We start from the raw sequence: 12,081 nt of genomic DNA on the forward strand, positions 1-12,081 counted from the left end.
CACGAAAAAGATATGAGTTGCTGCATTATTTCTGACTGGCATCGATAATCTTCTTGGCCAGATCCTCAAAGCTGTCAGCAATCACATCCATGTCCCCAAAGATCTGAGTGCATGGGTCTTTCTCCATAATGGTGCAGTAAGCCCCTTTGAATCTGTTCGTAGAGACATCGGAAAGTCAGCATATATTGTTTCGCATAAATAAAGCAACATATTGTCCTCCATGTGAGCATCTGTCACCCGATGGTAGAGAGCATACCCGTTCTCCCGAGCAGCCGAGACATCCCACATGTGCGCGGCCGCGAACCAGGCCTCTTCCCCAGCAAACTGGTCCAGCATCGACTTGTAGGCCTTGGGCGACGGCTTGCCGACGCCGATCGAGTCGCAAGACTTGAAGTTCTCCTCGGGCATGTCAATGCCATTCTTGCGGAAGTACCCGCTGACCCGGGCCTTGTCGCCAGTGGTGAACGCCCAGACCGTGAAGCCGTCCTGCCTCAGCGCCTCGAAGCACGCCGCGATCCCGGGCCTCGCCTCGAGCTCCTGATACTTTGTCATGACGAAGGCGAGGTCCTCCTCGGTCGCGAACGAGCGCGGGTCCTCGACGCCGGCCATCGACAGCATGCGCCAGAATAGAGCCTCAAAGACGTCGATGAAGACCTTGTACCGGCCGGATATGCTCAAGTACGTATACTCGCGCTCGGCGGCCTCGAGCCAAGCATAGCCGAGCAGCTTGGGCAAGATGCACCGGGAGCGGAGCTTATCTCCCAGGCGGGCGTCGAGAGCGTCGAAGATGCCGTCATAGGAAAAGCAGGTGCCGACGACGTCAAAGACGACATGCTTTCTTTTAGAGGAGGTTGCCATGATGTGCTTTTCTTCCTTTTCTTTCCTTTGCTTTTTACTGAGTGGGGTGCGTAGTTTCTTTCCTTTGGTTCGTGGGCGTGCCAGTAATTATGGTTCGTACTATTGGTAAAGAACTGGGGTTCACCCCGCACCCCAAAATTTGGAGATTTGACCAAACTACAGTCAAGGTAGGCTGGAGTTGTCAGGCGATTCAGGCCTACCAATTTAACTTTCGGTAAACGGCGGGGTCTAATACCTGGGCCAATCCAGTAATTGTAGTAAGTTGGAGCAGTCTAGAAAGTTCATCTTCTCTTTAATGTTTGCGACCAAATGTAGCCAGATTCAGATCCCAAGTTAACTAAGACTGCTCTTCAAGTGTATAAGAGTAGCACTGTCTGAAACCCAGGCCAGCAGTCTCCAATTATGGCGCAGGTACTTTTTTCAGGAACGATTTATTAGCACTCTTCCCCGCTTTCTCGAAGAACAGCCACAGATTTCCCCAACGCTAATTCCGGACTTCCCCCCTCATCTTATACAGCTCAACAATGCTTCTACATATCCTTCTACGCTCGATGAAAACGGAAAATGCCCCGGATTCAGCGAGCAAGAACCCGAGGCAGCAATCTCAGCCGGCCACGCGGCCTTTGCTACATACCGTGTGACAACAGCCCGTCACAGGGCTCGCCTTCTCAGGAAATGGTACGAGCTGATGCTGCAGCACGCCGACGACTTTGCGACTATTATCACGCTTGAAAACGGCAAGCCACTGGCCCACTCGCGCACCGAGGTCTTATATGCCGCCTCCTTTCTGGAGTGGTTTTCTGAGGAGGCCCCGCGCGTCTACGGGGACACCATCCAAGCCAGCAACCCGGGCTGCCGCGCTCAAGGGCTTGATTACCTGCAAGTTTCGGCTTTCGGGCCAGACCTGCGTATCAGCTAATCGTGTTCTTGTTCAAAGATCTTTATACAACACTTCTGTTCAAATTATTGTCGACGCCGTGTCGCAATTCAAAATCGGTGACGGCGTTGTGGCATCGACAACACATGGGCCTCTGATTCATACAAGGACTAGGTACTGACGAGCGGACCCTCATCGCTTCTAGGAGCGATAAGTGACCCAGCAGCACCCTTTGATGGAGCCAAAGAAAGCGGATTCGGCAGGGAAGGGAGCAAATATACCGGTAGGATCGAAGAGTTCCGGACGACCAAAACGGTCATGACTGCCGTAAATTAAGGTGTATCATCCCTGTTCAAGGCAAAGGGATTCCGCGGAAGTCCGCCGACCTAGACCAATAGGACGTGAGGTAAACCACCTGCCTAGGTAGGTATGCTGCGAACGCTGATCATGTTCCATACATGGGAAATCACCAAGACAACCTGCCAATCATGAGATATGGATGTGCGCCGTACCTCGTTGTTTGAAACCTTCGCCATACAAGCATTGTTAGCGAAGGATAGCTAATATGTGAGAGGTGCCACACATGGGCGGGCACTCTCGTGGCAGTTTTCTCTCTTCCATATGAGTTACTCATCTGACGAAATGAAGGACTGTTCTCGATGAACCACCGTAGTTGCAGTGGTAACCAGAAACATCATCACAATGATTATAGGATACGCTGAAGTATAGGAATTATATTTCATTAATGCAGCTCGCTGCTTAGTATGCATTGGAAACAGTGTAGCCAAGGCAAATAGTCTCAAAATTGGATGAAAGATTCAGCTGGGACACCTGCGACAACCGTTGCTTTCGCCGTGCAGACGTGGCGACCAAAGCGCCTTTCCTCGTCCTCTCAGAGCTGTCCAAACAAATACGAGCCTCCCAGTTCGGTTCAAAGCTATGCCTCGTCACATAGCAACAAGCACGGCGGCGATAACGGGCATCGCGACACCGCCAGCCGAGAGGGAAGATGCCGCGTTGTTTTGCTTCTCTGTCTTCTCTGGCTTGTCTGTCGGGGCGTCGCTCACGGATGTGGAGCCCCGGCAGGAGACAAAGTTGTTACCCGACGCGCCAGTGTGCGTCATGGCGCCGGCAAATGTGCAGGTGCCGTCATTCTTAGTAGTGAAAGCGACCCTATCGGCACCAGGCGAGCCTGAATTTTGGGTTGAATAGTTAGTGATTTTGATCTCCTGATTCATTCAATTCTGACGCTTTTGTATTTGCCCTTTTCCTCTGCCGCAAGGGTAGGTACCCATCAACGCCCGACCGCCGATCCGTAACTTACCGCCAGTGTAAACCTTGTTGTTCAAAATTGGGAACTCCTGGTAAGGGCCGTCGATGGGAAAAGGAAGCTGCTCCCTGTTGTTGAAGCGGTGCGGGTAGTTGTTGCTGCCGACGGTGCTGCCAGACGCGAAGAGACTGCAGCCCCGATCGACAGCGGCCTGAACCTGGTTGCTGCTGTAGTTGTTGTTGCCGCAAGTCACGCCAGAAGCCTGGCGGCGGCTAATGACAGCGCTGTCGATGCTAGCCGCGGCGGAAAAGGCAGCCAGGGCCAGGATAAGGGTTGACTTGAGGCCGATCATGATTCGAGCTTAGAGTATTTGGGTTTTTGAGTTGGAGACGCCCGGCGACTCGCGCGACCGATCGGCAAAGCACCTAAAGCAAGAGAGCGAATGAAGCGCAGAAAAAAAAAGGAAGGGCTGGCCCGACCTTCAAAAGACTGGTGGCAATCGCGGAGACTGAGACAGAACAGAGGGCGATGTCAATTAATGTACTCGATCGGAAGGGAGCTAGCTCATTAAGTTCAATAAGCCGTCGGGCAGCGGGCTGAACGCGCGCGCTTCCATCTCCCTCCCCCAAGTCTCAAGGCTGTTCACCCTTGAATGGAGGGGACGTGCGCCGCCTGCAGCACTCCCCTTAATGCTCACTAAGGGTCCAATCTGGCATCTTCATTACAGGGGATTGACCGGGCGCTAGACCGTGTTTAGATGTGCCGAGATGCCAAGTTCACGTGCTACGTGTCATTGCATGCTCTGTGTGGTTGGCAGCTTCAGTTACAGAAGAACGCCCCCCACCCAATTCGAGACGAATAGCGCCAAAAATGCAACGGGAGCTGGGTTTCCTGGCCTTCCAGGCGAGCCAGGCTTGCCAAGGGTCGATCCAAACAATTGCCAACCACATGCAGACAAACGGACCCGTGCTGTTTGTACTGTACCGTACTGCGGGACGGTGCGGGTACTTGGTGCCTGGCGGGCCTGGGTTCTTCCATGCCCATTAGCATAGGCACCCTACCCTGCCTTGTCTGCGAGATGCATTGCGCGTTTAGTGGATTCTCGCCCGACGTCATGGTTACGGATTGCCCCTCCTCAACAGGAAGGTAACACCACCTGTTAGCGACGGCGAGAACAAACTAACACAATCGTCCGCTTTCATGTCCATCGCATTGAGTAATCTTTCGAAATTTATCGCCCTTAGAGCCTCACGACGATTCAAGCACATCAGCTGCTTCATTTCCTCTTATCGCAGTGTTTCTTTCAGCAATCACTTCATTATGTCTACGGACCCAGCCGCATCCCCCGCGCATCAGCTGCTAAAGCCGCTGGTCAATGGGCAGGACACAACAAAATGTGATGCCGGCGGGGTTGATGTCAGCAAAGTCGTCTCTGAGCTCTCAGACGCCGCGCGGGCAGCAGAGAACAATGTCGATGATTTTGTATACAACACGTGGACGGACTTGTTCGAGATTGCTGGACAGATTGAGTACGGCAATGTTGCACAAGACCAGCTCGTCAAGGTCATGAAAGAGCTCCGCGGCACATCTGTGACTGGCTCGGGAGGCAAGACCCTGGCCGTTCAAGACGCTGGCGAGGTCTGGAAGGACCTTCCTACATTTGGATGGGTGGCCAGGGAGATATGGAATTTTGGTGAGTGGGGATTTTCAGTTACTGTCTACAGCCTGCTGCCGCTTTTTATCTCACCAGCTGACTCTTGATAGACATACGAGACCCGGACAACAAACTTGAAGATATCACCACATTCAACAATCAATCTGCCTTTTTAGCACGCCTGACTGCCCTTGCTTACAGCGAATGTGCCACCAAATCCCCGTTGGATTACAGTCTTTACGCGCTTTGGTCTTTCCGGGATGCTTTCGAGCAGTCATCGCAGAGTCTGGCGGCTGCCAAGAACTCTGCCATCTGGATCAACTACGCCCCCAGTGCCCTGCAGGGCTTGGCCTCCAAGAGCCAGGACTTACCTGACAATATCGGCAACGCAGGCCCAGAGTATAGCTCTAAGGGGTGGAAGGGCTTCAATCAGGAGAGGTGGGGTGTGTGGAAACAGGGCTTTCAGGATGCAATTCAGCAAGCAGGCGCCGACGCAGAACAAGATACTCGGGACCTGCTCAAGAAGGCAGCTGACCGCATGTGAGGCCGCCCGTTTAGCATAATGCCTACCATATTGGTAGGCATGCGACGTCTGGTCTTCTCTAGCTAGGTACTTGTATGTACCTAAATATCCATGCAGAGGTTCTCGGTAAGATTCTCGGTATGCATACTTTTAATCGGATTTACAGATGATGTGATTTCATAATTTTTCATTTCTTCGGCCTTCAGGCTGTATTGACGCCACCTAATTGGAGGGGGATTTGTGTTTGAAGAGCACATCAAACTAACCCATTCTAGTGCTCCATTTTTATTTGGTCATTCACAGCACGAACAATTATCGGTTCATCTTAGCAACTATTCGAGTTCCTCTCTGCAATGATGGTAAATATGGTCTTAGTCTCTGGCATACGACACGTTCATGGGGCGGGTGATGTTTGGGCTCCTGAGTCAACATCAGGCCGAAGGCGTACGATGCATCAAGGTAATTTCCAATTTCTGTATGTGCTCTATGTCTTTAGTCTTCTACAAAAAAAAACTCTCAAGTCTATATCTAGGACTGGGAACCGTTCTCTTTGCTGCCACAATTCGTCTTGAAACGTGGCAGCGCTACCCCATTCCCACTTCCACTGACAACAAGGAGAGCAATCAAGATGCCTCCGATCATGGCTGCTGCCGCAGCTAGAAAGGTTGCCGGTAAAGTGGTTAGCTAGGTAAATAACCAGGCAGGCATTGGCGGGTGGCGATTGCTACTTACTCAGTGTAAACGTGAAACCAACACCGACATTTTGCAGCAGCAGAGGCGATATCCCGACACCAGCAGCCGCAAACGTATACTGTAGGAGATATTTGGAGCTAATTATGGCGTTTCTAGACTCGGGAACGACCTCTAAGGCAAAGAGATGAAAGCAGTCTTAGTCAACGAAAATCTCAAATCGGGCCTTTCCGTACCATGACAAGCATGAAATAAGCATACCTGCAGCATAAGTGTTCAGTCCATTGAACGCATCCATCAACCCAATGCCCTGGAAAAAGGTCGCGACGATCGGAAGTGCCATGCCGCCGGCTCTCTCTTGGACGCTCCATCCAAAGGCCAGGGTCCCCGCGGGAGCGAGCAGCAGAGTGGCGGGTAGGCAGGAGCGCAGCCTGTCGCTGGGCAGCCGCATGCCGCCACGCTTGACGATCCATTTTCTCACTGTGTAATCCGACAGGCGGCCTCCCACTAAATTGCCGACCAAGAACCCGATGCCCGGGGCAAGATAGAACAGGCCACTGCTCACCGGTGTGGTGAGGTTGAAGCGCGGGGCGACGGAGCTGCGGATCGACGAGAGCAGACTGTATAGATTAAAGCTTGCGAGACCACAAGAGAGGTGCTGTTTCGTGCGCGGATAGCAGCCATAGTTAGTCTATTGGTCCTGCTCTTGACATTGGTCCCTTCTTTGCTGGTATACACATGAAGCTTTGTGAAAAGGAGGAGTTCTTACCGTTAGCACAACTCTTGGGTCCTTCATAGGCCGAAACACAGCAACTGGATTGAACATCAATAGAATCTCGAGCGGCCCACGTCGAGCTGTTGGCTGGGCTTGGATTTCTGATGGATGCTTTTGTGGTCCATGGCCAGTCGCAGAAGGGACAAAGAAGAAACATAGCACAAGCGCTGTGAAGGATACGAGGGCCGAGGCACCAAAAATGACCCGCCAACTGGTGACTGTCACGATAAGAGCTCCGCTCAAAGGACCTGTTTGTTTATTGAGATTCCGTCGTGGTCAGAATCCTGGAGTGGTACTGGGAGAGAATAAGGGGCCATGAGACTGTGCCTACCTATTGCCTTTGCGATTGTTGACATGCCCAGAATTAGACCTGTGGCAAACCCTCGAGTTGTCTAGGTGATCCAAAGCGCCCCTCCCAAAGTCAGCCATGCTGGCAAACAGCAAGCAAAGCGAGCCTCGACGGACCCCACATGCAAAGAGGCCAGCGAGACGACCACTCACCGGCTCAAAGATGTCAGACAAGATGGTCTGGCCCGCGACTAGCAAGAAGGGGGTCGTCAGGCCGGAGATGAGCCAAAAAGCCGTGAAAACCACCACGTTGGGCGCGAGTGCCGAGATGAGCGAGCAGGCGCAGACGACGGCGTTTGCCACAAGAACGGCTGTCCGTCGGCCCAGGAGGACGCCGAGGGGCATCCATACAAAGACACAGAGGGCCATGGCGCCAAACATGCCGGCGTTTGCAGCAACCACCACGTGCTCGGCTGTCTGCAGATCGGCGGACACCTCGGGGACTGCAGACATGATACATGTGTTGTTGAAGTTGGAGGGGAACACGGCCACGCAGATGGAGAAGAGAGCGAACCATCGCTTCCAGCCGGGGAGTGGGATTGCCGGCTTGTCATCTATCTGTACAGAGGTCTGCAGGGGAATGGGGGCTTGATCGGACGGCGGAAGTGCTGCTGCTGTGCGCCCTGCTTCGGTGTCGCTGTCTGCGGACGAAGACGCCGAGCTTGGGGCTGCAACCTTGACCGGATGGTGGTCCGGTTGCGCGCGGACTATGGCCATGATGTCGAAACCGAGATTCTAATCGATTCACCGCGAGATGCATCTTGAAGGTAGGCATTATCCAAGACGGAAACCAAATGAGTTCGTGTCATATATATCATTGATACACGGAGCCCAGGTCTCTCGGCCAAGGAGGCCGCCGTGAATATCCACATTCCGGCATATTTTCTTTTCGCTATGCGCATTTCGATTTGGAGCCCGCTATCTTGCACAGCTGGAACGATATAGAGTACGGGATTACGGCTGGTGAATAAACACAGAAGGCGCGCCATGGGTAAAAGAAAATAGTAAAAAAAGAAGGGGGATGGCTAATCGGTGAAACCGCAGGTTCGCCGACATAATTAGTGGGCCTAGGTGCGTTTGGTGCAGTATTCCTAGCTTGGCTCACGTAATGAGCTCGGGGTTTGGTTGCGACTATGCCGAACCGATCTCGGGTCCATTCGGTAAACTTTTAAATGTTGCCGCGACAAGCCAGAAAATACTGATTACAGTCGAGTTCTGACTCAACTGGATACAGCAGCTGCTTTGCGGAAAGATGATCCTTCGCCGACAAACATTTATGCTTGGTCACTGCGCAATTCTTCTTCTTTTTGTTTAAAACAGTAAAGTTACAAATATCAGCCACCCCCCAGCCCAGTGGCAGTCATTAATGGCTTCCAGCACCGCACCAGAAGATGCACCAAGTCCAACAACTTCGGTTTCATCAAAAAGCATCAGAAGGTCACATAACAGGGCAAAACCGATCGCGTGAGATTTCTGCTGGCTCAACTGCTTGCTGCAGTCTGAACTAATGCTGACAAAAATTTAAATACCAAGCTGTAACCGATGCCATGCTCGAAAGGTGAAATGCAGTGGCGGCCAGCCCTGTCAAAACTGCCAGCAGGGAGGCAAGGCCGACGAGTGTTCCTATCCACGCCGTAACAGAATGATCAAAGTAAGCCAAAGGTAAACCGGGGCCCCATTTGATGACGTACTATGTCCTTGTGTAGGCTGGGAATAGAATCTTGACTTTTTTTTTTCTTTTTTTTTTTTTTTTTTTTTTTTTTTTTTTTTTTTCTTTTTTTCCTCGCCAGCAAACCAAGCTCCCTCACTCACTCACTTTACCAACCCATCCAACCACAGATACTTGGACGATCTTGTAGCCGAAAACAAGAGCCTTCGCACTCAGGCTACCACCAGCAAGAGCGACATCACTGCGACTCCTTCAGTATGGCCAAGCAGCGCCAGGAAAGCTACCAGCCCGGGCGTCAGCACCACGCAAGCACCCGCGGTCGATGAACGACCTTGGTTCATCGAACTCGGCCGGCAGAGCCCCATCTTGGTCAACGAGGCAGCAGATGCCGTCTTTGCCACGCGTTTCCGCCAGGCTCTCCTCGGCGGCAAGCATCACGGCCACATCCCACGGGTCAACTTCGCAACCGACGAAAGTCTGTTGGCCTTGTCGGATGCAGACTGCCCGTGGCCCAGTCCCGCCCGCGCCAGGTTCCTAGTCGACGTCGCATTGAGCCACGTCAGCAGGTACTATCACATTGTTCGCCGGAGCGCCATCCTCGAGATTCTCCAGAATGGCATCCCCGGTAGCGGCGACTCTATCACCAGGAGCAAGCTCTGGGTGCTCTTCGCCATCGGAGAAATGTACAGCTGCCGCGCATCGAGGACCTTTCCCGGCATCAAATACTTTGCCAGGGCTACGAGGGTGCTCCGTATCGTCAGCGAGCGGCCCAGCATATCTGAAGTAGAGCTCAGGTTGCTGCTGGTGTACTTTTCCCTGGCACTCAACCGCAGACACGCAGCCTACACTTTGGCCGGTTCTGCAGTGCGCCTGGCTGTCGTCATGGGTCTGCACCTCAACGTTCCGCCGAGTCAGCTCGAGGACCCGGCGATCCGGGAACACCGCGTTCGTGTTTGGTGGACGGCATACCACTTCGACAGGCTGTGTGCCTCCAACCTTGGCACCCCATATGCGATCGACACAGAGGAGGTACAAGTTGACCTGCCTGCTGATCGTCCAGAGCTCGAAGGCACGCCCGCGGCCGGAGACTTTGCAGACGCGGCTTACATCACTGCCCGCGTCAAGCTGACACGGGTGCTGGGTCGAATCGTGCTGTCCATCTACGGCAGGAGAACACACCGTGAGTCGCTGTCGCACAGGGTGCAGCAGGCCCTTAAGGATCTGAGTGCATGGGTCGAGGAGCTGCCGGCTCATCTGCACATTGATGCCAAAGGGTCAGGGGCCTCGGAGCTGGTACCGAAGCCCATCTCCCTCCGGCTTTCGCTCAACCAGGTATGTTGCTTTCAGTACCTAGCTACCACCATTTACCTTGCACTAACTAGCAAATGCTGGATTCCATCAGGTCATCATAAACGCAACCCGTCCAGTCCTTCTACACGTCCTCAGAACACACGCCGCTTCGTGGGCGCCGGCCCTTCCCCCTGACTCGGACTCCCCATACACAAGATCCCATGAGCACAGCCAGCAGCAGCTCCAAGACACGCCAGAGCAGGCTGTCCTTCCGGTGCCCAACATCGTTTCCAAGATCGGAGAGACATGTATCCGGTGCGCAAGACACTCAGTGCGGCTGCTGACCGAGGCTTGGGTCGACGGCAGTTTCAAGACCTTTAACTTTCTCTACATTCAGAACCTGTTCTCGGCCGCCACTATCCTCGCTATCTCGCTGCTGATGCCGGGCCAAGGCGAAGAGGACGACGACGAGCAGTTTGAGACGGCCGCCAACATTCTTGCTCAGGTCAGGGACAGCGGTAGCTACTCGGGCCAGGAGTTTTGCCGCCACCTTGAGGCGATGAGGGTCGCCATGGACGAAGGGAGGCGCCGGAGGAATCTTGCCGGTGATGGCAGTAGCACTGGGCCACAGTCGACACCCACCGCTGCTGCTGCCGCCGCCGCCGCCGCTGGTCTCTCTTCCATGTCAATCATGCAGCCTGGACACCAACAGCAGCAGCAGCCACCGCCGGTTCAGAACGCGTGGCCCATATCCAACGAGACGCCGATGCTACCGTTGCTGGAGTCATCACTGCAAGACCTGCTGTCGCAGTCGACACCGGATCTGAACTTTATCGATGCCTCCAACTATGGAGAAAGCGGGTATGCACAAGGAATGTACTGGCCCGAGTCGTGGGCCCCTGATGGGTGGGGCGCTCAGCAATAAACTCGGCGGGAAACACGAACCGATTACCGATATAATGTGGTAGACAGCCTTGCTGCTTATTTATAGATTTTAAAGCTAAAAGCATGATAGAAACATGAAAGTTGCACCTTTCTTTTTATCCCAACGCAGATTCTATAGACTGGGATCATTTGTGAGGCGAGGAGTGTCTTGATCATTGATTGGTAAGCTCTAAGTCTATGACCATAACCAAAACATAATAACAAAGAATAGCTGCAAGCCCCTGTGTATTGAGCACATATTGTGCAACCAGACATAGACAGTGTATCCGGAGGTTAAATAAAGGAATACCTGAAAAAGTCCCAGTTTCATGAGACGGTGCCCATCTCTGGATTCTTTCATTGTGTGCCGAGGCTCAGTTGCCAGTCAACATACTCAGTACTGCAAAGTTTTCTTTCTATTTTTTATGCGCATAAAGCGTTGTCATATCCAAAAACCACACAATGTATCCTCCCACAGTTTCCTTGGAGCTTTCCGAGTTATTAATAGTCTGAAAAATTCAAATACCAACAACAGGGGCTTTCCTTCCGGAGCACAAATACACATGCAGCTCTTCTTCTCTGCATATCTTGGAGCAAAGCACTTGTGTTCATACAGCCTACGAATTTTTACCTTGTTCTAAACATATATGTACCTCTGTTATGGCGTAATCTAGAGCAGACTCCTTGACTTTCCCCACGGAAACCTCGAACTAGATTAAATGCTATCTTGAGGCTCTTTGATGGCTTGTTCCGGGAGCGCGACTTACAAGAAATCAAGGAATACCCCAGAACGCAAAAGGTTAGAGTCTGAATCAAATATGAAGTTATGAACATGAATGATTTTTTGTACAGCATGCCATCAACTACAAGAGTAAATATGTCGACTTGGTTGGTTGTTCCAAGTATCAAGAGCGTACTAGAAGCATTTCTTGACAGTTTATGTTGAACATCTGCGATGGTGACTTGCAACCTTACCTCCCCTCACTACTTAGTCACAGAGGTTTCTTTGTGACAACCGATGAGACGAGCCCGTCGCCAGGCCTTTCTGGTTCTGTTACTTCACATACTAATACTTATTGGATGAGCCTCATCAGCTTGAAGAGAATCTTGTTAGCTTCACCTATCTTCTGGCATACCTCAACACTTGCGCGTAATTTTCTTCTTCCCCTCACAACCAGGCCGGAAACAGTCTTGAACTAGCGA

General features: G+C 52.4%; 6 protein-coding genes across 7 annotated transcripts; 3 read left to right on the plus strand and 3 right to left on the minus strand.

The window, feature by feature from the left end:
* Window positions 1-25: 25 nt before the first annotated feature.
* MGG_14929 (uncharacterized protein) lies at window positions 26-858 on the minus strand (the record flags this gene model as incomplete). The annotated part of the gene is made up of 2 exons (XM_003720272.1): window positions 26-152; window positions 257-858. 2 exons carry the CDS (start codon window positions 856-858, stop codon window positions 26-28), a joined length of 729 nt encoding a protein of 242 aa, XP_003720320.1.
* Window positions 859-1,130: 272 nt separating this feature from the next.
* Window positions 1,131-2,283, plus strand: MGG_10721 (uncharacterized protein). Its single transcript, XM_003720273.1, has 2 exons — window positions 1,131-1,269; window positions 1,376-2,283. Exons 1-2 carry the CDS (start codon window positions 1,261-1,263, stop codon window positions 1,775-1,777), a joined length of 411 nt encoding a protein of 136 aa, XP_003720321.1. The 5' UTR covers window positions 1,131-1,260; the 3' UTR covers window positions 1,778-2,283.
* A 166-nt stretch (window positions 2,284-2,449) lies between these two features.
* MGG_10720 (guanyl-specific ribonuclease F1) lies at window positions 2,450-3,684 on the minus strand. The gene is made up of 2 exons (XM_003720274.1): window positions 3,060-3,684; window positions 2,450-2,927 (listed from the first exon to the last, which is right to left on the minus strand). The coding sequence occupies exons 1-2, from the start codon at window positions 3,355-3,357 to the stop codon at window positions 2,683-2,685; spliced, it is 543 nt and encodes a 180-aa protein (XP_003720322.1). The 5' UTR covers window positions 3,358-3,684; the 3' UTR covers window positions 2,450-2,682.
* A 491-nt stretch (window positions 3,685-4,175) lies between these two features.
* On the plus strand, window positions 4,176-6,339 carry MGG_17820. Of its 2 annotated transcripts, XM_003720276.1 has the most exons (3): window positions 4,176-4,698; window positions 4,770-5,641; window positions 6,032-6,339. In XM_003720276.1, the coding sequence occupies exons 1-2, from the start codon at window positions 4,206-4,208 to the stop codon at window positions 5,201-5,203; spliced, it is 927 nt and encodes a 308-aa protein (XP_003720324.1). In that variant the 5' UTR covers window positions 4,176-4,205; the 3' UTR covers window positions 5,204-5,641; window positions 6,032-6,339. The 2 variants fall into 2 exon arrangements, with proteins under 2 accessions (XP_003720324.1, XP_003720323.1); XM_003720275.1 differs by lacking the exon at window positions 6,032-6,339 and having other exon boundaries at window positions 4,770-5,903.
* MGG_14928 (uncharacterized protein) lies at window positions 5,627-7,802 on the minus strand. The gene is made up of 6 exons (XM_003720277.1): window positions 7,149-7,802; window positions 6,979-7,039; window positions 6,642-6,895; window positions 6,134-6,530; window positions 5,915-6,046; window positions 5,627-5,838 (listed from the first exon to the last, which is right to left on the minus strand). The coding sequence occupies exons 1-6, from the start codon at window positions 7,710-7,712 to the stop codon at window positions 5,711-5,713; spliced, it is 1,536 nt and encodes a 511-aa protein (XP_003720325.1). The 5' UTR covers window positions 7,713-7,802; the 3' UTR covers window positions 5,627-5,710.
* MGG_17821 (uncharacterized protein) lies at window positions 6,264-11,110 on the plus strand. Its single transcript, XM_003720278.1, has 4 exons — window positions 6,264-8,459; window positions 8,529-8,657; window positions 8,835-9,996; window positions 10,067-11,110. The coding sequence occupies exons 1-4, from the start codon at window positions 8,362-8,364 to the stop codon at window positions 10,877-10,879; spliced, it is 2,202 nt and encodes a 733-aa protein (XP_003720326.1). The 5' UTR covers window positions 6,264-8,361; the 3' UTR covers window positions 10,880-11,110.
* The last annotated feature ends 971 nt before the right edge of the window (window positions 11,111-12,081 follow it).

The sequence above is a fragment of the Pyricularia oryzae genome, chromosome 6 (genome assembly GCF_000002495.2).
Source record: "Pyricularia oryzae 70-15 chromosome 6, whole genome shotgun sequence".
In the NCBI taxonomy this organism is placed as follows: Eukaryota; Fungi; Ascomycota; class Sordariomycetes; order Magnaporthales; family Pyriculariaceae; genus Pyricularia; species Pyricularia oryzae.